Genomic DNA, 26,500 nt, shown 5'->3' on the forward strand with positions numbered 1-26,500 from the left:
AGTGCATTTAAATAGTAGATAATCAAAGTGTTATACAGTGCATTAGATAATCGCACGAACATGTGACTTCGGTGGTAAAGAAATGGTTGATATTTCTTGAGGTCTCAGGTTCGAGCATTGATAATATAAGGTGTACGAGTGATTAATATAAAATAGTTAAAAATTACCTTTGAATAAATATTACTTTATACTTACTTAGATTAATAAAAAATAGTAGATAATCATTTGTAACCTTGATTAAAAAAAATCTTGATAAAAATATATAACGAGCTTTTGCAGAAATATATGTATTTATCAAATAAACACCATAGTGCTTTACATATAAAACATATGGAAATGGACATGATAAGTTCCAAACTTTGAACCAGCCAAGACAGCTGGCTGAAGCAAAGAGAATGCCGCCGTCCTTGAACGGACCCCACCACATCACACATGCACAAAACGTAGCAGTTCCATCTTCCACTATATCAAAGATCCCTTGCCTAGTCAAAGGCATCTTCCCTTCACCTGCTGTGCTGTGGGTCCGAGTTCACATGGGATGACCAATACCTTTCATTAAAAGACGAAACATTTTTCCACTCTCTACCCATTACATGACAATACATCATTATCATAATACCAAGATTATTATATATTGTATTCCATTAACTTTTAAAAAATGATCATTCAAAAATTGTGAGATGAGTTTTAGAAACAGAGAAAATGCAATTTATCTTACAGAAATCATTTTTCAAAATCTGTTTTCAATGAAACAAGAATTCCTAAATCTCAAACACCAAGATACACCAACTTATTTATGACACACATCACATTCTATTGTAAATCAGTAGCAGGAATGCAGGAAATCAAGGGACTTTCCTGTTTTTTTCCTTATTGAATCCCAGATGAAAACCTGTTTGCTAAATTTCTACATCTACACACAGGAGGGAAATTACAATAACAAGTGAAAGGAAAAAGACAAGGTTTTTTAGCTAATGCTCAGTAGCACTTTGTTACTGGAACCACATTGAAACATCCTGCTTTGGCATTGTATCCATCCCAACTGCATGCAGATCTTCCTTGTGATCGAAAGAAGATAACTCGAATGGGGACCCGAACATCAACTGGAAGCTGTTGTTATTGTGGTTGCTCTCTAATGGAGAATTCAAGCTCTTAAACCGGTCAAACTGAACTTCCCCTTGTGAAAACATCTGATGATTATGGAGGATGCTGGATTCCCCAAAGAAGTTTCCTTCCATCATGACTCCTTGACCACGGAAGAATTCGCCTTGCTGTTGGATTCTAGGGTGAAGAACGTTTTGACCTTTGGTAACTAGATTGTTACCGGGATTCATGTTCTTGTTGCCTTGAATGTTGTTGTCGTATATCGACATGAGTTCGCTGATTGTTTTCTGCCCATCTTCTGGAACTTCAAGTCCAGTTAGATCAAAGGGTGTCGAGACAGATGTAACTGACGGTGCAGCTGGCTTCGATTGTCCAAAAGGTTGAGGCAAAATTACTGGTTTCACTTCATTAACATTGAAATTCGACCCACCAAACTGCACAGAGGAGTTTCTAAATGGACAAGTCAACTGATGATTGTCCCTGGCAGTCCTATCATGAAAACCCAAGCGAAGTTCACTACAAGGGCATTGGGGGAACTCACAAGTATAGAATTTTTGTTCCACCATGTTCAAATCATTGGATGGTTTCCTCTTTCGTGTGAAATCCAAACTACTGACAGCTTCCCCCTTAATCGTATAAGGTGGTTGTTGGATGGCTCTCATTCTCTCCATGACCAAATTAGAAGAATTGAGAGTCCCGGGTTCGATTTCTTGCACGTCAAAGTGTGGCTCATCTTCCATGCCTTCAACATCATACTCACCAGAATCATTTGTAACCAAAGACACATTTCCACTACCTGAGGACAAAGGTGGGCAGGAATCAGGGTAAAGCTCTCGGGCCAGTGCCTCCTCCTGATTAATGATGGCAAGCCAAGTTGAGCTTTCCTTTGCTGTCATTTTGTCCTGCAAACACTTGGACTGCCTCACAAGCTTGCGGATCTTGGCGATATCAGGAGATATATGCTTGATCACAGCTGTGAGAACCCCGACTTTCCAAGCTTTCTTCAAGTCATGAGGTTTCTTATAGGGAGGAGGACCTTGATCTACGGGCAATCCTAGTTGTGGCCACCATTCCTCATTTCCAGTAGGCCACCATGGTGGGGGAACACCTTTTTCTAAAGGGAATCGCCTCTGAGGAGGATCACAGTGTTGCATCAGTGAAGACAAAAGAGAACCCAGAGTTGTATCTTGAAGTTCTTGCAAGGTGTGTGGAGTAGGGCCAATTGAGTTGCAACCATCATTCTTGCCAGGAATCGAGTTATCTGCCTGGTACTTTGCGATAGCAGCTGGACCATTACGATCAAACCTGACTTTATCCTTCCACCATTCCCGAAGATTGTCAGATGCACCGGTTACCGGCTTTCCCTTTTCCGGAATAATCCCATAAACGAATCCTTGAGCTTTGCAAACCTCCATCATCTTCAGCATGTACTTTAAAATCCCATCCTGTGCCCTTGACATCTTCTTTCTCCTCGCCTGTTCTTGCGACTGACGCTGTTTGGTAATATCAATCCCCTCTATGCACTTATTCTGTTCTTTAAGCCGTTTGAGACGCATTTTGTCCCTCCACATCCTCCTCTCAAGTTCATCAACATCAATTTCTTCATCAGTATAATCATCCTCCACCGTGGCCTCCGGTTCGGTTTGTGAGGCTCCCACATCTTTTTCTCCAAGGGGTGCACTGAAGAAATCCATATCCCCACAAATTCCCATATCCTCAAACATCATCATTAATCCAAGATAGGACCCTAAATACAATCTTTTCTCTTAGTATCTGCTACTACTGATTTAAGCTCAAACCACCCAGAAAGAGGCTTAGTTAACCTGTCAAGAAAATGAAACAATATATTGGTTAACAAAAACCCAGCAGGGGCTAAAGAATTTTAAAATCTACAACAAAAGATCGGATCACCAGACAATTCAGTTCAGCCAAAACCAGAAGAGCATAAGCAAAGATTTTCAATTTCCAAAAAGGTTAAGAGATATAGATGAAATGACCCAAAAAGAAAAAGAATCTGATCATCTGCATATAGGCTTTTTAATTATCATGACATAAGAAAGTTAAAAAGTAAAGGAAAAAGTTCAGTTTAGTTCATAAAATCTCAAGGAAGAAACAGGTTTCCAAACAAAAACCAAGGGATCATCAGATACAAGTCAGATCTCAAGAACATCAATTTGTTTTTGAAAAGGGGAAAAATATTAAATATGAACAAGTAATTGAAAAGACAAAAAGCTCAACAAATTAATTGGATCTGATACAATTACAAACCCCAAGCCAGGCAATCAAAACCCCATAACTTTATCAACAAATAATCAAAACTCAAATAAGAAAAAGGTAAAAAAAAAACCATTCCAGAAAATCAAAACCTCGACTTTATCAATCAATAATAAAAAACTCAGCTGGAAAAATAATCAGAATACTCAAAAACAGACGATCAAAGTAGCCAATAATCAAAAACCCATCTCAGAAGTAGTAGAAAAAACACAAAGACAGTATTGAAATCTAGTCAGCTACAAAAAGATCCACTCAAACCCACGACCAAAAAGACTTACCAGGAAAAAAACCACAGATTTTCGACTACAACACAAAACAGTCAATTCTGCAACACAGAAATGACTTTTGAGAGGATAAAGAGAGAGAGAGAGAGAGAGAGAGAGAGAGGCAAATGAATATTATAAATTGAAACCTTTTCTCCTATCTCCAGAGAGAATTAATTTACAGGGAGAGGAAGATGGTGGTTGCTCTCGTCATTGTCAAAGTTAAGATAAAGAAGACAGTGGGAGTATACCTGGCAAAATTGACCGTACTCAATTATTTAAATAGATTTATTTAATTTGAGACTTGATAGTTGATAACTTGATATTGATTTTAAAATAATAACTTTAAGAATAATTCGAAATTTGAATAAATTAAATTAGGTCGATCTAAATTTTAGTTAAATCGATATTAACTTGAATTAAAATAATTTGAGTTGAAAATAATTTGAATTAAAAATAATTCGAGTTTAATTTACTCAAATCTAGTTATAAAAAAGATTAATAATTTTTATTATTTTATTTGAACATTATATAAAGGTTATCTTCGGCCGTAAAACTATAATTTTTTTCTCTCTAGTCGATTGTTTTTTTTTTATTTATTTCTTTTCTTTTTTATTTAGCAAGTGATGACATAATTTTAATGTTGGTCGTCCACCGCATGTATTTTTTATTTTTTATTATTTTATATTCATCTTATTTTTCTTATTTTCTTTTCTTTTTTAATTTTTAATAATTATGTCTCTATAACACAATTTTGTTTGTCTTTATGACATGATTTTCTCTGTCTCTTGGTACGTCTTCGTTAATAGGTTGTTTTTTCGTTTGATTTTCTTAGGGTTGAATTTGATGACGTCTCGACTGATCAAGATGACGCTTATTTGTTATCTTGTTGAATCTTGTTGATTTTCCCTATTTTGGATCCTCAAATTTGATTTGAATAGGTGATTTACTTTAGGAGATAATTTTCTCACGACATTCGACTCTAATTTACGATTGTTGATGGTCTTTCAATAGTTTGATCTACTGTTATGGTTCGTTTGTCGATGCATTAAGATCTATTAGTATCTACCTTTTTTCTTAATTTTTTAGATGTGTTTTTAACATTTTTTTTGTATACAAATAATCTCCCGAATATATGGAGTTGTTTTGTTGAGTCCCACAACTATTAAAAGTTACAAAATAATCATCTAACTAGAAGAAGATGCTTTGTTGAGTTATTCGACTATTAAAAGTTACAAAATGATCACCCGACTATTCATATTTTCCAAACTCATCATTTTCCGTTAAAAAATTGGTAACCATCTTAGCCCTAAGTTAACACGTTAATTGAAATATGATAAAATCTAATCCATAACCGTTTGAACTGTATTTTTTGGATCGATTATCCGTTTATATCATGTCATTGTGCCAATACTTGAAAAATTATGCCATTGAGTTAGTGTTTGGAAGCAACAGTGGTGCCACTAGACATCATTAAAATATGATTTTATTACATCCAATCATCAGGTTAACGTCTAGCTCTGACAACTATAATTTTTTTTAAGGAAAAATGATGAGTTTGGAATATATGAATAGTCGAATAACCATTTTGTAATTTTTAATAGTCTGAGGACTCAACAAAATAATACCCTATAGTCCATGGACTGTTTTATAACTTTTAAAAGTCGAGATATTCAATTAAATAATACATTATAATCAGAGGACCATTTGTGTTCTTTACCCAAATTTTAATTAACTTAATTGATAAATTAATTTTAAACATAGTGTTTTAGTTCAACAAACGGTAGATTGATATTTTTACTAAAATATTAACTTTTTTTTTGTTTTGGTATTCAAACTTTTTTTAAAAAAATTATATTTAATGTTAGTTTTAGGTTTTAATTTAATATCTCGTCGTTAAAAATTTAATAGAACTACTGACTTGATATTTTTTTAATGATGACGTGACATTACCTTATGATAACATGTCAACATCACTATTAAATTTTTAACGACATAATAATTGATACCAAAATGTCAAATATGATTTAAAAAATTAAATATCAAAACGAAACAAAAATAATAATTTAAGTGTGAAACGTGTAGTTTGCCTTAAAATAAAATGTCCAATGGAGTTTATGGTATAGTTGATTTTTTTTAAATAATAATAGAAAAGTTTTTAGTAGACTTCAACCAATGATATTTTAGTATATTCTTTGGTGTTTAGTTTACTTGTATAGTTTACATATTATAAATGCTACTATATCAAGTAATATATTTATTTAATGTATTAAAATTAAGAAATTAACTTTTATCTACAAAATTTAATATAAAAATACCATTTAAATAATTTTTTAATTATTGCTACATAAACTTAGGGCGTTTATTATAGAATTCAGGAAAAAATACCAATGAATAAAATTATATTGTGAGAAATTTCAATTTCCAATAAATTCAAAATCATCAAATTAGTTGTGCACTATTACATCTAATATAAAAACATGAAGTTAAATAATCTTTACAAATAAAAAAAATAGGTAGGAACCACATGAGAATTGGCCAATTATTTTATTTTAGGCTTTGCTTATGGAGTGCAATGCTCTTCAATTTTCATCCAAATCCAATGTTTTCTTCCTTTGTTAAAGGAGTTTCTGCTATTTTTATATTATTTCCCTACATTTAGCCATGATTACATTTTGTAATATTCACATGATTAATTAATTGGTAATTTTAGAGTTAGTTAAATTAAAACAGTTTTTCAAGTTAACGTGGGTTTTTTTAACCATTTTTATTTGTTTTTATTTATGATGAAGAAAAATAAAATTTTTACTCATAATGAATATTGAATACACACCTACTTGGAGAAAATAAAAAATATAAATTTTAACCATTAGTTCTAGAGAAATTTGTAAATTATTGATTACGCTTGGAGTCTTATATTTGTATCTCTAGATTTATTACCTGTGAATTTCTATTAATATCCTTTCATATCTTATAATGATTGACTTTTATTATATTTATGTGAAAGTATTGATTTTTATTATAATTGTACGTGACTTGAAAAAGAATCTTCAGTTATGATGATCATGTTTTTTTTTTTTTTATTTTATAAGTAAATTATAAATTTAATAATTGATCTATCTTATCGTTCTTATTTCATTTATTATATTTTTAATTTTTTGAATTCAATTACTAAGCTTTATACATTGATTTTCTTTGTCACTTGACTTCTAAACTCAGTGATGACATGATATCTTCCACCATCCATTTGTCTTTATTCTTCCCTATCCATTTGTTGTTTACCAACCTCACACTCATCCTCTCTTATTTCCATGGTTATTAAAATCGGATCGGATCGGTCGGTTCGACCGATTGAACCGAAAATCAGTTGTCTATTCGGTCCGGTCACCTTATAAAACCAGTTTTACAACGAATCGGTTAAGAATCGATAGAATCGATCAAGAACCGGTAAAATCGGTGTGAACCGGTTCACCGGTTCTGTTTTTTTTAAAATAAATCAAACGACGCCATTTGTTATGATCTTTTTCAGCCCCAAATTTATTTTCTGATTATGATGACTGATACTTGTATTAATTATATACTTTTTTATTTAGTTGTTGATGAATTTCATTAGGTATTGACCTTAAATATTATGTTGTAGTTGATTTGAATCATTTTGTTTCACTTGATTTTATGGTATTTAACTTATATATGTTATGACTTGTGATATTTTTATGCCTTTTAATATTGTGAACTTAAAAAGAGTGTTATATATATATTAATATTACTTTTAATATTTTGTAAAATTAAAAAAAAACATTATTTTATATAAACCGGTTCACCAATGAACCAATACCTTCATCGGTTTAAGGTCTGGTCCGATTTTAAAAACATTGCTTATTTCGGCTTTAACGACCATGGTCGATATTCTCCAAAGACCCCTTGAATGAAATTCTTGCAAACAACCACAGAACTAAACTTACATTTTGTTATAATTCCATAAAAAACAATGATATCCGAGACTGAAAATTCGACACTGAAAATTTGAAAACTTTAACCCAATGTTGTCATTTCAAAACTATGAAACGAAAACACAATTCTATTCGGTTAGTATCTTCACCTGTAATGGCAAGTTGGGAAGACAATGATAACAAAAATCCACCAACCAATCATCAGTTTGCCTTGCAAATGGGAACATTATTGATATTTTTGTGCCATCAAAGCTCGAGGACAAATATCAAATGGAGAATTTGATCACTCAATGATTTCAATTGTTTAAGCAATAATGGACAAAGACTCTTCTCGGCGAAATTTCAATTGTTTAGCAATAAAATCTTGGATCGCTCGTTCAAACTCTTCACCGCACAACTCCTCTTCTGCAAATGATTTCTCCTCCATGTTTTCAGTTCCTCCACACTTCTCCGTCTCCGATTGTCTTACTTCCTCCCTCTCCCACTTATTCCTCTTATATACTCTCGGATTGTCCACCTCAATATCAGAGTCCCACTCCAGCTCCGACACCGGCTCTTTTTTTTCTCGCAATCGCAACTACATGTCTTCACTCGAGTTATAATCTCCTTGTCTTGATACACAATTTCTTCTCCAGACGCAGATTTGGAGCAATTCTCCGCATTTTTGATGATTTCCTCGTAGGCATTGAAATTGACATTGCGTACGGCCGAGAGAATGCCAAACTTAACGGGTAAGAGAGAGCGAAGAAAGATGAGGAGATCCAGAAAGAGAATAGCCTCTTTTTCTGACCTGTAAGGACTAAGGATTAAAAAATCTTTTATTTCAGCTACGTCATAACGGTAGAATGACAAAAAAAATTAATATATAAAATTTTATGATTAAATTTAAAAAATTAAAAGTATAATGAGTGAAATAGAAATTATAAGATTATTCAATTATTAAATTTATATACGTCGGGAAAGAAAATAAAAGTTTAAAACCAGACATAAACTGAAATATGTCTTTTGTTATACTTCATAAAATTGTATTAAAATTTTAAGGGTAAATTATTGAAATGATCACTTTCATTTCAATTTTGTTTATTTTTGTTCACCAATTTTGAAAAATTACATTTCAGTCACTTCATTATTGATTTATTAAACTTTGGTCACTTATTTTATTAATTATTATATTTAGGTCACTGAGTCGTTAACTCCTATTAGTTTGATGACGTGACACGTTAGTAAAAATGATTATTTTTTTATGAAATTGATTATGATATAGATTTAGATTTTTTGTGTCTTTATTTTTAAATGAATATTAATGATAAATTTATTATTATGATTTAATTTTAAAGGAAGTTGAAGGGTTCTAAGTTAACTTTTTGAGGCTGAGATATTTTTTTAGTGAAATTAACACCATATTCAAGTTTAGGAGCCAAAAGGAGTGAACTGAAAATTTTGGGATCTGTCGGCCATCGACGACAGCGACTGGCGGTGATAGACTTTGGTCAAATTCAGGTGTCAAAATGATATTTCATCTAAAGTACATGGGTCAAATTAATATTCTATATAAAGTTCAGGGGTTTTTACTAATATGTCACATCTTCAAACTAATAGGAGTTAACGAATCAATGACCAAAATATAACAATCGATAACGTAAGTGATCAAACCATAACTTTTTTAAAATTGATAGCGAAAAGTGAACAAAACTAAAATAAAAGTTATCATTTCAATAGTTTACCCAAAATTTAAATATAACATATAGTAATTGGATTTTTATGAAAAATGTTTAATTAATGGGTAAAATGCATAAATGGTCACTAATGTTTGAATAAGTTTTTGTTTTTTCCACTAAAGTTTTAAAAGTAACATATTAGTCACTAATGTTATATATTTGTAACAAAATGGTCACTCCACAGTCATCACTGATAAATTGATGATGTGGCAACATTAACTAAAAGGTTAATATTTAATTTTACCCGTAGACGACCAATAGTCTCAAGTACCATAGGAATGGCTGAAATTTTATCATAAGAAAACAGTGTAGCTACATGCTTCAACTTGTTCCCAATCTATTAATATGAAATCATGTATTTATTTTAAAATTGTTATTCTCGATTATTTTAATAAAATCTTCTTTTATTTTCCCTTTTTCATATCTGATTGTTATATTTCTAACAATCTCATCCTGGCATATCCAGAAATATCATTGAAGATGGGCATACATAAGTTAATAGTGCAAAATTTTTGAATGAATGAACACAAATAAAATTCTAGTATAGATACTATTAATAAATAACTAACTAAAAAATTCGAATTTTAAAATGGGCATGTGATCACTCTCAAATGCATGCGGATCCACCAACAACGCTATCATTTTCCATCCCGTGATCGAGAGGTGTAACATCAAGCAACAACAAATATTGAACCTTTTGATCAAGTGAGAATCACTGCTTGAGCCGTCGCACCGTACGTGACGGCTTCGTCTGGATTTATGTTCTTACAAAGCTCTTTCCCATTGAAGAAATCCTGCAACATTTGTTGAATTTTTGGAATCCTAATCGATCTACCGACTAAAACAACCTCATGAACATGGCCTTTATTAATCTTAACACATATCAAACACTTCTCCACTAGCTCCATGCATTTCCGACACAAATCAATGTTTAACTCCTCGAATCTTGCCCTTGTAATTGTGGAATTAGAATTAATCCTTTTGAACTGAGAATCGATCTCAATCTTCGTTTAGTGAGCAGTAGAAGATAAAGTCCTCTTCACCCTCTCGCAAGTTGTCCTTAATGTAGATGCTCGTTTTGTCCGGACCTCATCAACCTATTAATCACCGAAAATTGAGCCAAAGTCAAAAATAAATCTAACCTAAACCTCTCAACATTTAACCAAATAAAGTAACGAAGAAAAAAAGGAAAAAACAAAGGGATTAGGTGAAGAAAAAAGAAATAAAAACATCGGGGTCCATGATCAGAAAAAAGGAGAGAGAAAAATGAAGGCAATAGTGTAAAAATCCTCTGCTTCCATATTCGAAAGAGGGAATAACATTTGTAATAGGAGGCTCGATCCTCATTTTTCAAGAAAGCAATAGCAAGCAAATAACAATTCTCTTGGTACTTTCTATCTTGATTTCAATTTCTAGTAATTTCTATGAGTGTTTTTATTTCTAAACAAGTGAGCATACAGAGAAGATGAGTTAGTTACGTTACCTCGCTCGGTTCTGTTTTTTCATTTGCATTGTAGCTATTGCATTGTGATTAGTCGAGTGTTAGTGAGCGTTGGGTTTCTTTGAGCAGTCGACATTCGAGAGCTTAAGGAATGAGAGGAAAAAACAATAAATAGAGGTTAAAGGTGTTCCAAAAAATATCAGAAAATTAAAAGGAAAAGTTTATTTCTTCTCACCGGATTAGGAGCTAGTCGTCGGTGTTGGGTATCGATAGTCGAGTGTCTCTAGGTCTTATAGGGGTTACATTTTTGATTTTTCTTATTCTTGGATTTATAGCAGAGAAAGAGGGGGCTTTGGGGTTTGTTGGTCGGAGTTTAATTCTAGGGTCGATTTACGGCGTTTCTAGCGGGGGTGATTTGCAGCAGTTCAAGCGGTGGCTGTTGAAGACTCTAAGGCCTTTGGAGTCTCGGCTATGGGAGAGAAAGGAAGCAATGGTGAGGGTTTAGCAAGTCCTAGGTGCATTATATTTTACCTGGTTGGCACAGTAGGTAACTGGAGCGAGAAGTGACCACCGGGGAAGCTGCTTGTGCTGTGAGTCCAAGCCCTTAGGGCTTTCGGTCGAGGATGAAAGGGAGAGGGGAAGAAGGAGGAGAGAACGATTGTGTGTGTGAGTTTAGGCGTAAGTTTAGTCTAGGTTTAGTTGAAAAATATGTTTTATATTATAGTATTTGGGTAAATTAATTTTTAGCCACTGAAGCTTTAGGGTAAAATCCAGTTTTAAGCCCCTTTTCATATTTTATGAATTATAGATTTATCTCTCTATTTTTGAGCCTTTTGTTTTAGTCCCTAAGTGTAGTCATTTTGAGTTTTTCATTGTTTGTACACTCGAGATGCTATTTTCAAAACTTTTAATTTAGCCCCATGTGTATTTATGGGCTTACTTCGCTGCTAGTACCTAAAATATCAGTATTTATGCTCCATGATATGATCCTTGACTAAGTTAAGCTTTTAATTTTGATTTTGCCTATCCTTTCATTTTGGCCATCATGTTTTTTTCATGCATATTTATGTATTTATTTTGCATTTTTTTATATGTGATTGGAGGACTGATTACAGGAGTTTAACCCTTTGTTCATTTGTTTAAACCCATGTGTGCTCAATATATGTATATCTTATGAGTCTTTATTATGCTATATGTCGTTTCTCCATGGTAATATGCACATAAGTGTATGCATATATATTTGTTGTTCGGTGGACACGAGTCACACATGTATTATATATTATGACACATGTAAGGTGGTAACGTTCTTGCTAAGCATATTTGTTTTATCATTATATGGATTTTATTTATTATACATGGTAATAATTTTCCTTCGTACATTTTAACATTTTTTAGTCTGATGATATCTTGTTCAAATACCATTGCATAACTCGTATGATATCCCCATGAGCATAATTTGATTCGATTCAACTAATTTGACTAAGGGTAATACCCTTTTAATTTAAAATTGTTCTAAGTGGTTTGTCTTAACTCATTAGAGAGCCACTTTCGACGATTTTAAATTAAAAGTCTATCCCAACAGTGACACCTAAAAATTGATTCATAATTTAAAATTTGGGAACGAAAGAAAAAGAAATGTTCGGTTATTTAAATTTTTCGAGAAAAGATTGTTAGAACTCATCTAAGATCTGGTCTTGATGTTTATAAACAATTGAATACTCTTCATTTTTCTAACAAGGCTCGGTAATTTTAATTTAATCTATTTTGGTGTTTTTGAATATTATAATTTTTTTAAAATTCACATTTTGTTGTTTTATGGGATCAAAAATTAAATTAAGTTTGAATTTGTAAATTTCATTGTAAAAACATTAATTAATCGAATAGGTACCGATTTAGGGCACTGTGAGGGTGCTAATCATTCCCCACGCGTAACCGACTCCCGAACTCATTTTCTGGTAATGCATACCTCAATTTGTTGTTTTAATTAAAATTATTTTTTATTTAAAATGACAAAACGTTTTTTGGTGCCCAATCACACCCTAATCAAAGATTGGTGGCGACTCCTCGAACTGTATTCTTCTATCGTAAAGGAAAATTCCAAAATTTTCGAAACGAGAGGTTTTTTTTAAAATCACATTTACTTTTTAATTAAAAATCAATCAATTAAGAGGTAAATTAAAAAATGGTGTGGTTTTTAAAATCTCACTCCTAAGGAAAAAACCGTTTCGACAGCTTGGCGTGTAACACCCTCAACCCGTACCCGACCCGGATACGAGTCCGAGATGTCACATTGACTTTTTAAAACAATATTCTTACAAAATATCAAAGCATTTGGACTTATATTAAGAAAATACAATAATATACCGTTGAATTATATTTCATTATAACAAATTTAAGGAAAACACGTTTTTATGAATAGTACTATACTATATGAACAGTACTCTAAATAGTGCTATATTGTACCGATGCATTGCTACAGTGTACCGATGCACAAAAACATCGAATATAAATTGTGTATCGATGCACCGCTACAGTGTACCGATGCACTGCTACAGTGTACCGATGCACTGCTACAGTGTACCGATGCACTGCTACAGTAACTTCAGCTCAAATTATATAAAACTCATAAAAATTTAACTGTTCATCACTATACAATACCATTTACATAAATACATTTAAAACATTACAAAAAATCAATCATAGCATAAATACTTAATTTACCGACTCTGTTTACATGCCAGTCTATTTATCACATAATAATACATACAGTGTAATTTACTTCTGATCTGATCTTTGAGCGGAGTTATGTTGTTCCTTTGAACTTATATTGGATCTTTCTGCTTTTCGGTACCTACTTGTAAAACACTTACACGCTAAGTCATAGACTTAGTGAGTCATAAACATATAATAAAGAATTTCTATAATTATAAACATCTAATCAAGTATCTAATAACAATTATACATATTACATTATAAATCCACACCGTCATATAGGAATTAATATAAACAATAATAACATTTTAACATGCAAACATGTACACACTCTTTACATCTTTTATAAACCCATGCACACATTTGAGAACTCAAGGTATACGAGTACTATGAGGTTGTACACACTTATGCTGTCACCACAGCTCGTATAAAATCCACTAAGTGGCATATGAAATCTGTGTCCCGAAGAACCTATCCATATATTCCTAAGAACATAGGTAACTGTCCATATGTCCCGAAAGACATAGGTAATCATGTACATATGTCCCGAAAGACATAGTTAATCCTGCCTATATGTCCCGAAAGACATATGTAATCATGTCCATATATCCCGAAAGACATAGGTAATCATGTCCATATGTCCCGAAAGACATAGGTAATCCTGTCTATATGTCCTGAAAGACATAGTTAATCTTGTACATATGTCCCGAAAGACATAGGCAATCCTGTCCATATGGACATAGGCAATCCTGTCCATATGTCCTAAAAGACATAGGTAATCATGTCCATATGTCCCGAAAGACATAGGTAATCCTCGACTCTTAGCATGCCAACTATACTTATAGCTCTCATATCATATAACATGGGCATTCTCTTATAATCACATGTTACTTATCTTCTATCATATACCACATGTATGTATAAACCTCTATCTCATATCATATAACATGTATCATCTATTCAGAAAAATCGCGTAGATCATGTCTCATAGTTTTTATGATTTCACATATGTTCATATATACATCACATATACTTTCTCTTCATATATCTCATGTCCTATTTCCTATCTTGTAATCATGTAAGCACATCACCTACTTCCCCATACTCATAGAAACACATGGTTCATTTCCTTATAGAGCATTTTCATATGATCCATATTCACATTCACTTAGTCATATAATATCTTATATCATATAACACATAGTTCTTATGACATCATTTATATCCTATTATTATATCACTGATTAATAATATAATTTGAGGCTAAGTCATTTATCTTATCTTACTTTATATCATATAAAATCCCTACATATTTTAAATCATAATTCCATTTTCCCTTTAAAGTGTATCGATACACACTATAGTGTATTAATACATCCCTTCACTGGTGTACCGGTACACTACCTGTGTATTGATACGCTTATTGCATTTGATGTTTCTTTATTTAAGAGTGTATCGGTACATATTGAATGTGTACCGATACACCTTGCCCAAAAATCATATTTTAAGCCAAAAAATTCATCATTCTCAGCTTAAATTCTTCATGTTTCATTCCCTTTTTTTTATTCTTAACTCAATTTTATATACTTAAACTAATTTCTACTCATTCAATACCTCATTAACCTTAAAATCCCATATTTCATATGGAAATCAATAATCAAACCAAATTTTCAAGATGTTCTAAATCCAATTCTATCACTTTATATCTCTTAATCTAGTTGATGACAAGTCAAATTCCATCTTAAAGTTCTTTTATCAACTCTTTTTCAGAAATTCATTTAGAAACTTCTTATCTTTAATCTCTCATAACTTCTTCATCTTTTGATTATAAGATAACTTAAGCTTTCCTTAAGCTTAAGTATCACCTAAGGATCAAAACCCACTCTTAAAATCAATAAAAAAATCATCTAACAAAGAAACTCACCTTTGATTGGGGTGCTTCACGGTTGGGAGAAGAAGAGAGAAGAAGATAAGTCTGGAAACTTGATTTTCCAGAACACATGCTCCACATGGGTATTAAAATACCCAATAATTATTATTTAATTATTTAATCATTACCCCTTGTTCAATGAACCATTTACCCCTTTCTTTATCATTTCTTTGCTAAATCATCCTACACCAAAATCTATCAATTAATTCCTGAACTTTTCAATTTATTTAATTTGGTCACTGAAATTTTAAATTTTCACACTTTGGTCACTAACCCAGTATTGAGGATGTTACAAATCTCCCCCTTAAGAAAATTCGTCCTCGAATTTTCATTGCATAAGGAGATAAGATAATGCCTACATGTCTACTATTCATTTTCACATATCACCTCTTCAATAAATCTTTCATGCTATCATAAACTTCACTTAATTACTTTAATTCTTCCCTTACCTTTCCCTTATGCTTTCACATTCCTTTCATACCATTTATACTTATCCCTCTTTATCCTTTTAACTTTTCTATCAATCCTTAGTTTCCGTCAAACATACAAATCCTTTAACTTTAATACACTCACTATCCCACTACTTTGTTATTCAACTTATTTCTTTCAATCAAAACGTAAACCTTTATCAAACTATCCATATATATTCTTTCCAGTCAAAATAATTCATCCTCTATTTCCTTAACTTATCAAACCTTCATTCTCACTCATCCATAATACAATCCTTTTTTTTCGAATTCAACCATTCCATTTACCTTTGTCTTATAAACTGATCACTGATATACATATTCTTAGACTATTCCAAAACAATATTCTCCACTCCTTGGTCTTTTAATATTCTCCAATTAACATCCATCCCCTCTACTTTATCTTATCCATGCCGTAAAAAAACTACTCTATTTCAGAACGATAAAGTTCCTCAATTACTATAATTTCCAATCCGTCTGAACTAATTAACTTTATTCTCTTCAATTTACAATTGACATTTGTATCTACAATATTACTTCAAATAACTTCTAACTAAATTCTCAATTCTCTCACCAATTTACTACTCGTATATAAATATACAAGCCCAGATCAACCAATATCACAACATATTTACTATACAATAGAAAGATACGTGTTATCATCTCTGGATCATCACAATCCTCATTGGTCTGAAGATTATATACTCTAGCAGTGGAGCGTACTTCCTGTTGAGTAGAAGATTCTGTCTGATTTTTACCTTTTCCTCTACCTCTTCCTCTTTGAGGCATCGAAACAGTTCGTTCCGACTGTACAGACTCTCTTGTCCCTAATGGACAATCTCTCATAAAATGTCCTGTTTCCCCACATTGGAAACAGGCTCCAGATTTAACTCTATATATCCCACCATGATATCTTCCACAAATCTGACAATGTCTCTATTGTACTCTTTCATCACCAGACCTTATCGATTTAGTCTGTCCTACTTTCATCTGATTTGCTCCTCTAGCGGATGATGTCATTGATTCATACCTTACTTGGGATCGAAATTCAGAATCTCTTCCTCTCTTGGATGGTGCAGAACTTGATGAAGTCCCAATTCTTTTAGACGGTTGGCCTCTTTGTTCCCTAAATTGTTCTTTTTGAGCTCTCTCTAGAGCTTTAGCACGGTTTATCACCTCTTGAAACGAATACAAGTTTAATACGATTAACATTTCTTTGAGCTTCGGGCACAAGCCCTTAATAAACCACTCATATGCATCTTTTTCTGTAGGCACTAATTCTGCTGCAAAGCGACTTAATTTGTTGAACTCACACTCATACTCATACACGGTGCAGTTCATTTGCTTCAGGTTCAAAAATTCTTGCTTCATTTGCTTGATAAATTGATCTCCTATATACTTGTGCTTAAACTCTTCTAGAAACAGAGACCATGTTAATTGATCACGAAGCAGGGAGACGGCTCCATCTAATTTCTCCACATCGGAACAGTGGAGTCCTTCTAACATGATCTTTACATCGTTGAGCCAGATCAGCTTCACCTTTGAACTCTAGAGCTCCTAATCCCTTCAACTCCTTCGCAACATTCATTCTCGGAGTTGAAGTAGCAGGAGGTTGAAAACGTGTCAGGACAGTGTCTAACGTCCTGAAGAAAATATCTTGATCACGTACAGACACTCCAGAAGGTGTCTGTTCTTCACCTTGCCTGGCCAGAGCAGGTGAATTGCTACTCTCAACTGGTCTATCTTCTCCCGCTTCACTTCGGGAGCTACTATGTCCGGACATCTAATAAGAGTAAACATATCATTCTATTAACAAAACAACATACTCTTTACCCTTATCAGATCAGAAGTTCTTACTACTATATTGGCATGTACACTTTTAAAGACACTCTAGACTTCGGTTTATGCCTAGAATCGGCTAAATCGTAGCTCTGATACTATTAAATATAACACCCTTAACCCGTACCAGACCCAGATACGAGTTCGAGATGTTACATTGACTTTTTAAAATAATATTCTTACAAAATATCAAAACATTTGGACTTATATTAAGAAAATACAATAATATACCGTTGAATTATATTTCATTATAACAAATTTAAGGAAAACACGTTTTTATGAATAGTACTATACTGTAGGAACAATATCGATACTGTGCAAATAATACCGTGAACAGTAATGAACAGTACTATAAACAGTGCTACATTGTACCGATGCATTGCTACAGTGTACCGATGCACATAAAAATCGAATATAAATTATGTATCGATGCACTGCTACAGTGTACCGATGCACTGCTATAGTAACTTCAGCTTAAATTATATAAAACTCATAAAAATTTAACCGTTCATCACTATACAGTACCATTTACATAAATACGTTTAAAACATTAAAAAAATAGATCAGAGCATAAATACTTAATTTACCAACTTTGTTTATATGCCAATCTATTTATCACATAATAATACATACGGTGTAATTTACTTCTGATCTGATCTTTGAGTGGAGTTATATTGTTCATTTGAACTTATATTGGATCTTTCTGCTTTTCGGTACCTACGTATAAAACACTTACACGCTAAGTCATAGACTTAGTGAGGCATAAACATAAAATAAAGAATTTCTATAATTATAAACATCTAATCAAGTATCTAATAACAATTATACATGTTACATTATAAATCCACACCGTCATATAGGAATTAATATAAACAATAATAACATTTTAACATGCAAACATGTATAGACTCTTTACATCTTTTATAAACCCATGCACACATTTGAGAACTCAAGGTATACGAGTACTATGAGATTGTGCACACTTATATTGTCAACACAGCTCGTATAAAATCCACTAAGTTGCATATGAAATCTGTGTCCCGAAGGACCTATCCATATGTTCCTAAGAACATAGGTAACTATCCATATGTCCCGAAAGACATAGGTAATCCTGTCCATATGTCCCGAAAGACATAGTTAATCCTGTCCATATGTCCCGAAATACATAGTTAATCCTGTCCATATGTCCCGAAAGACATAGTTAATCCTGTCCATATGTCCCGAAAGACATAGGTAATCCTATCCATATGTCCCGAAAGACATATGTAATCTTGTCCATATGTCCCGAAAGACATAGGTAATCCTCGACTCTTAGCATGCCAACTATACTTATAGCTCTCATATCATATAACATGGGCATTCTCTTATAATCACATGTTACTTCTCTTCTATCATATACCACATGTATGTATAAACTTCTATCTCATATTATATAACATGTATCATCTATTTAGAAAAATCGCGTAGATCATGTCTCATAGTTTTTATGATTTCACATATTGTTAAGTTAATCGATCGACGAAATAGCCAAGAGGAGGGTGAATTGGCAATTAAAATTTTGGTAGAAGCCCTTGCAGAAAATTGAAAATATTTGCACAGTGATTTAGAGTGGTTCGACTTTCTCAACCAAAGTCTACGTTAACTACCTTAGCTATCCACACTAAGGATTTTCCAACAAATTCACTAATTTGTTCTTTCTTTTGAGTAAAAGAATAACCATACAACTCTCTCAAGAATTATACCCCAAATTCTCGAGAACACTCTCTCCCAAAGAGAAATACACAAATTTGCAAACTTACAAGAAAACCTCACAAGGTAAGATGCTTGCACAATTCTAGAACAAGAAAAGAACACTCAAAGATGATTACAAATGAGCACAAATTGTGTTCTTGAAAGCAAAATGAATATTGAAGGAAAAATTGGCTTGAATTGCACAAACTTGGTGTTTGATGCTTTCTCTCTTGTTTCTCAATGATTTCTTCTTGATCAATGACTTCAGAACTTGTTTAAATACACCTTGAGATGATTCTAGCCGTTATGAACCATTTGGGTGATGTTAGAGCCGTTGTAGTATGAAAATCAATTAATAAAACAGCTTGGAGCGTGGGGGGAATCAGTACCCCCTTATAGGGAATCAGTTCATGTAGTGTAAAATTCAAATATTTCGACCGTTATGATGGGGGGAATCGGTACCTACCTAGGGGGAATCGGTACCCTCCGAGTAATTTGTTATTTCTCGGAGCCAAACCTTTCAGGGGGAATCGGTACCCCTTGGGGGGTATCTGTACCCTCTGGGCAATCTGGTCTTTCTTGATGCCCTTTTTAAAAAGAAAAGATTTTTAGCTCGATTAAGGCTCGAAATACTTTGTAAAATTTGTTTATAAAGATATTTTAAGATCAAAACATAATTTTACACTTGAGTAAGGATTGAAATTGACATTTGAAAAACTTGGAGTAATATTTTGATATTCGAATAATTTAATCGAATATATAATTTAAAATTCAATATAAAATCTTAAAATTCATTAACACTTAATTTGTTATATCGAAACATCAAAATGTTTTAAAAAATCTCCCTCTTTTTTATATAACAAAACATTTTAGTAATTTTAAGATTTTCTAATTGAAAATTATTTTTGAAATCAAGTTTGAAAAATTACTCCCCCTTACTCTAACACTTATCCCCCTTTTTGTTCAATAAAAAAAGACTCTAAAAAGTTTATAAAACAAGTTTTTGCCATTTGATTATAATTAGATATAGCTTAAGCTGCTTAGATCACAATCAAGAGAAAGAATAGCCATTAGTTCCAAAAATCAATATTCATAATCAAATGTGTAATTGGTCATAATTGAACTAATAATGTAAATGATGCAAGAATTAATGAAACCAAAATAAATATTAAGTTCAATATTTAAACCAAAATAAACATTCAAACAATCCAAACATTCAGACAATCCAAACATCCAAACAACCAAATCCAAAACAAGCAATTTTTTTTAACAATTCTAAGTTCGAAATCAACCTAAGAGAAAACTAAGCAAGAAACAAGTCTTAATCGTCCATCGGTGGATCAGGAGGTGATAAATGTTCCCATATGTTAGCCACATCATGTGTAAGCGCATCGACCCTTTCGTCCATAGCGTCGAAACGATGATTCATCGCTTCGTTGTTAGCAGTTAGATGCGACTCGATGGATGCAAACCTCATGTCAAGATTCTCCATAAACGATCGGAAGTATGGAGGCACTTGATCCTCTTGCTGTGCCGGCTCATCCTCGGATACGAGATTGTCAATATCTTGCATAAGTTGTTCAAGCTCAGGATCATCGTCCGCTGCCGTTGATGGAGGAGCTTGTGAAGAGCTAGCTCCCGATGTTTTCTCGGTGACTCGAACCCATTGGTCTTTTTCCCGGTCCATCCCGATTTCTTCAAGGTTGTAAGATTGGTTGGGTTCTTAAGGGGGATGGCCACATCAAGTTTGACCCTAAGGTTAGATTTGATAAATAGGTTACTTAGAAGACAATCGTAAACTAGATTGTCAATATGGTTTACAGTTTCTACTAACTCAGCAAAGATGATCTGTGGCAGATTTATTTTCTTGTTATGTTGGATACAATGTATCCACCATAAATCTAAAGTTCTAAGTCTGGAGTATCAATCTCCGGATGGCCTAAACCACCAAGAGATCATCAGATGAAGAAAACGATCATGATGATCGACTAAAGTGCTCACACTAGACTTAGACTTATAACTGATAGCCACTATGTCTTTTTCATTATCTAAACCTACGTTATCAAGACCAAAAGTCGTAGCGATTGTGTCGGAGTCTATATGAATGAATTGGCCTAAAAGATAAGACCGAATAGAAGCAGTGACAGTACGAGACTCATTTTGGACACAAACCGTATTGGAATAGAAAATGCGGACTAATTGGTGATAAACGATAAGCTGAAACAATTTATCAAATTTCCAATTTTGGAGGGTCGGAAGATATTTAAAATTCATATCTATCATGGCTTGAAGTGAGGGGATACGTTCTTCCCGGATTTTGTATGACTCAAAATAATTAGAATACCTATAGTAGAGATCTTGTCTACGACCAGGTTCGTAAAAGCACGAATTACGAATAGTCATAACTGGTTCGATTGGATTTGGATTTTGAGGTGGAATAGGAGGAGGGTTTGAAGGTCGGTTTGAACGACTAGTAGATGACCTAGGGCGTTTGTGAGACATGATTAAAAGATCAGAATGGATAGATAACCTACAATTTTAAAATTTATGTGTGCAATATAATCAATTCCCAAAACTCAAATGAGTCCTCAATATTTCAAGGTTCTCTAAAATAATCCTAATGGGCAATTTTGAAAACAATGTTTGAAAATCAATATGTAGTTTTCAAAAACAACATAATTAAATCAAAAACAACAATTTAAAATTCAAAACATTTTTTTTAATTACGAAAATTTAAAACATTTTTGAAAAAATCTTGTGTTTTTGATGAAATTAGCTGTAGATTATAGTTTTAAATCAAAATCTAAGCAATGCCCAATATCTATTTCAACCTAGAACTAATTAAAACTAGTCCTATGTTCAAAATCAATAAAATAGTGGGTTTAGAAAAATTACCTTGAAAAATAAAGATTGAGTGGATTTTGATGTTGTTTGCATGAAATTAATGATGCTAGCAGGTTTAGGAGTTGAAAACTGAGTGAAATCCGTCTTGAAATCGTTGTTTTTAGGCAAAGTAGAGATTAGGGGTGATAGAGAGAGAACGGCGAGAAAGAGATAGAAGAGAGGGTTTTGAGAGAAAATGCTATTTTGAGCATTTAACAACCAGACCCCATGGAGGGTATCGGTTCCCTAAAGGGGGAATCGATACCCATTCAAAGGGGAATCGGTTCCCCTGTAAGGGGTATCGATTCCTCCTGCACTAAAATTCAAAAATCTGTGTATAAACACTCAAAGTGCTAAATTAATTAGCCCTAGTAGTATTGGCAACTCATATATTGAAAATTAATCATGTTCAATCAATCAAATCTATCTTTAAGCATTATTTGAACATATAATTAATTTTCACTAAGAATCATAAACTCCCCCTAACTAATAGCAAGAATGCAATTAAAAGTGTTAATTATAAGCATTGTTCATCTCTTAATTAAAAGTGCTAAAATCATTTTAAACACTAAGTGAAGATAGGTCAGTTAAACCTAATTCTCTCCTAATTGTCCAAAATCTTTCTTTGTCTAAAGGTTTTGTAAAAATATCTGCTAATTGGTGCAAAATATCAACAAATTCTAGAACTATATCTTCCTTAGTGACAATGAAGTGATGTCTAATTTCAATGTGCTTAGTTCTAGAGTGTTGGATGAGATTTTTAGTGAGACAAATAGCACTAGTATTGTCACACTTGATAGGAATGGTACCTACTTCAATTCCATAATCAAAAAGTTGTTGTTTCATCCATAAAACTTGTGCACAACAACTACCGGCTGAAATGTATTCCGCTTCAGTGGTAGATAATGCAACACAATTTTGTTTCTTTGAAAACCAAGAAATCAACATATTTCCAAGGAATTGGCAAGTACCGGAGGTGATTTTCCCATCTAATTTGCATCCTCCATAATCCGCATCAGAGAAGGCATGCAAGCTAAAACTAGAGTCTCTAGGATACCAAAGTCCTAAACTAGGAGTGTCCTTAAGGTATCTAAAGATCCTCTTAACGGCTAGTAAATGTGATTCTTTAGGACATGATTGAAATATAGCACATAGACAGACATTAAACATGATGTCCGGTCTACTTGCGGTTAGATAAAGCAATTAGCCAATCATGAATCTATATAATTTAACATCCACACATTTACCTCCTTTATCTTTGTCAAGCTTTGTATACGAGCTCATTGGAGTGGCATGAGGTTTCCCATTTTCCAATCCAAACTTCTTGAGCATATCCTTGACGTACTTTGCTTTATTGATGAAAATGCCATCTTTTCTTTGCTTGGTTTGGAGTCCCAAGAAAAATGAGAGCTCCCCATCATGCTCATCTCGAATTCACTCTGCGTTAGCTTAGAAAATTCTTGGCAAAGAGCATCATTAGTAGAACCAAATATTATATCATCAACATAGATTTGAACAACTAATAAATCTTTACCATTATGCTTTAAAAAACAATGTAGTGTCAACCTTCCTTTTTGAAAAAAAACTTTTTCAATTAAAAAGTTTGATAATCTTTCATACCAAGCTGTAGGAACTTGTTTTAAACCATAAAGCACTTTAGTCAATTTAAAAACATGATATGGAAATTTTGAATCTTCAAAACTGGATTCAAAACTGGAGGTTGTTCCACATACACTTCTTCTTTTATAAAACCATTTAAAAATGCACTTTTAACATCCATTTGATATAATATAAATTCATTGAAACATGCAAATGCTAATAACATTCTAATTGCTTCAATCCTAGCTACGGGAGCATATGTTTCATCATAGTCTAATCCTTTTTCTTGAGTATAGCCTTGAGCAACAAGTCTAGCCTTGTTTCTCACTATATTACCACTTTCGTCTAGCTTATTTCTAAATACCCATCTAGTACCTACAGTAGATTTATTACTAGGCCTTTCAACTAATGTCCATACTTTACTTCTCTCAAATTGATTTAACTCTTCTTGCATAGCCATAATCCAATGTTCATCATTTAATGTTTCTTTAATGTTCTTAGGCTCTATGCATGAAATAAATGCAACATAATTACAAATATTTCTAAGAGAAGATCGAGTTGTTACCTCTTTGGATGGATCACATATAATTTCACTATCCTTGACATAGTTGTACTCTCTTGGATAAGATACTTCCCTTTCTTCAATGGTTGGATTCTCGAGAGGATCATGAGTTTCCTCATCTTTCGTTTCTTCCTTTGATGATGGTTCTTCATCGTCATGTCTAACGTCATTTGCTTGTATAATACCTACATCATCATCAACACAAGAATCCTTCCTCGGAAGGAGATTATCATCGAAAACAACATGTATAGACTCTTCTACGACTAAAGTTCTTTTATTAAATACTCGATAAGCTTTAGAATTTAAGGAATAACCCAGAAAAATTCCTTCATCACTTTTAGCATCAAATTTGCCAAGGTTTTCTTTACCGTTGTTTAAAACAAAACATTTACATCCAAGAGGATGAAAATAGCTAATGTTAGGTTTTTTATTTTTGAAAATTTCATATGGAGTTTTCTTTAAAATTGGCCTAATCATTACTCGATTTACAACATAACAAGCGGTATTTCTGGCTTCCGCCCAAAAATATTTTGGCAAATTGTTTTCACAAAGCATGGTTCTAGCCATTTGTTCTAAAGTTCGATTTTTCCTCTCAACAACTCCATTTTGTTGAGGAGTTCTAGGTGTTGAAAAATTATGGCTAATATCATTAGAATTACAAAATTCAGTGAATCCAAGATTTTCAAATTCAGTTCCATGATCACTCCTAACACTAGTTATAGAGTAACCTTTTTCGTTTTGGATTACTTTTGAAAACGTGATGAATTTTTCTAATGCTTCATCTTTTGTACTTAAGAATAGAACCCAAGTATATCTAGAATAGTCATCTACCAAGACAAATGCATATTGTTTTCCACCCAAGCTAGTAGTTCTAGATGGCCCAAAAAGATCTAAATGGATCAATTGTAATACTCTGCTAGTTGATATGTCATTAATGGATTTTAAAGAAACTCGCTTTTGTTTTCCTTTAGCGCAAGCATCACAGGTTTTATCATTATCAAATTTTAGAAATCTCCTTGAATTAATTGTTGCAAAACACTCATGCTAGCATGTCCTAGTCTCCTATGTCATAACCAACTATCATGTTCATCCTTAGTAACTAGGTACAACATAGTCATATTAATGGAATATAAATGCATCATGTAAATATTTTCTATTTATGACCAATAAGCATAATCGAAATAGATGCAATGTCAAACAATTTTGCAAACATTTAATTATAAAAATAAGACATTGTATCTTTTGTCAAATTCATTATTCAAAAGATTATGCTTTAACCCATTCACATATAAAACATTATGCAATACTGATTATCGAGATTAAAAGCATATGCATAAAGTTTCACAAAAATGTTATGCATTAAAGATTGATATCAATTTTGAGATATCATTAATACTTTGAAATTACTTGCATAAACATTAAAACAAAATTTAAGGTCAAAAATCAAATTGTTTGAAAAATTCATATCAATGATTAGAGAGATATCAATTACATTTTAAAAATATTTGACTAAATTTTATTATGATGAACTAAATTTATGAAAAAATACTGAAAATTCAAATTGTTCATCATAAATCATTTTTCAACATACATGAGATAAAACATAATTATTTAAGATTAAAAACTCATACATGCATATACAAAATGAGCAATCAAATAATTATAACATTAAATTTAGAGATTACCCATTCCTTCTTCATGTGTGGCTAGAGCATTTGAATATATCTACTTTCATCACAATTTGCTCCTACACACGTACAAGAGACATTTAAGTAGATTTTGGTATCCAAATTTCTTTGGATCATTTAGCGTTAGTTTCAATGCCCCCTTGTTCCCTTGGGAATCCATACTTGTCTAATTTTAAATCGTTTTCCTTTATTTAAAGGACAAGTATGTTCCTTATAACCATGATAATGACAATGTGAGCATATTGTCATTATTGAACTAGATAAATTATTTAAAATGATCTCTTTTTCTTTTGTTAAGCGTTCAAGCTTAACTTCGAAATCGAAATTTTCTTTTTCCAT

The 26,500-nt window shown here is 32.6% G+C and overlaps 1 protein-coding gene and 1 pseudogene across 1 annotated transcript; both read right to left on the reverse strand.

The window, feature by feature from the left end:
• Nucleotides 1-797: 797 nt before the first annotated feature.
• LOC120150246 (protein ETHYLENE INSENSITIVE 3-like) lies at nt 798-3,770 on the reverse strand. The gene is made up of 2 exons (XM_039162936.1): nt 3,657-3,770; nt 798-2,927 (listed from the first exon to the last, which is right to left on the reverse strand). The coding sequence occupies exon 2, from the start codon at nt 2,832-2,834 to the stop codon at nt 993-995; it is 1,842 nt and encodes a 613-aa protein (XP_039018867.1). The 5' UTR covers nt 2,835-2,927; nt 3,657-3,770; the 3' UTR covers nt 798-992.
• Nucleotides 3,771-7,895: 4,125 nt separating this feature from the next.
• The window catches only part of LOC120150585, a 32,125-nt pseudogene continuing 13,520 nt past the window's right edge, over nt 7,896-26,500 (reverse strand).

Source organism: Hibiscus syriacus, unplaced genomic scaffold (genome assembly GCF_006381635.1).
Source record: "Hibiscus syriacus cultivar Baekdansim isolate YM2019G1 unplaced genomic scaffold, ASM638163v2 tig00111022_pilon, whole genome shotgun sequence".
NCBI classification, from domain to species: domain Eukaryota; kingdom Viridiplantae; phylum Streptophyta; class Magnoliopsida; order Malvales; family Malvaceae; genus Hibiscus; species Hibiscus syriacus.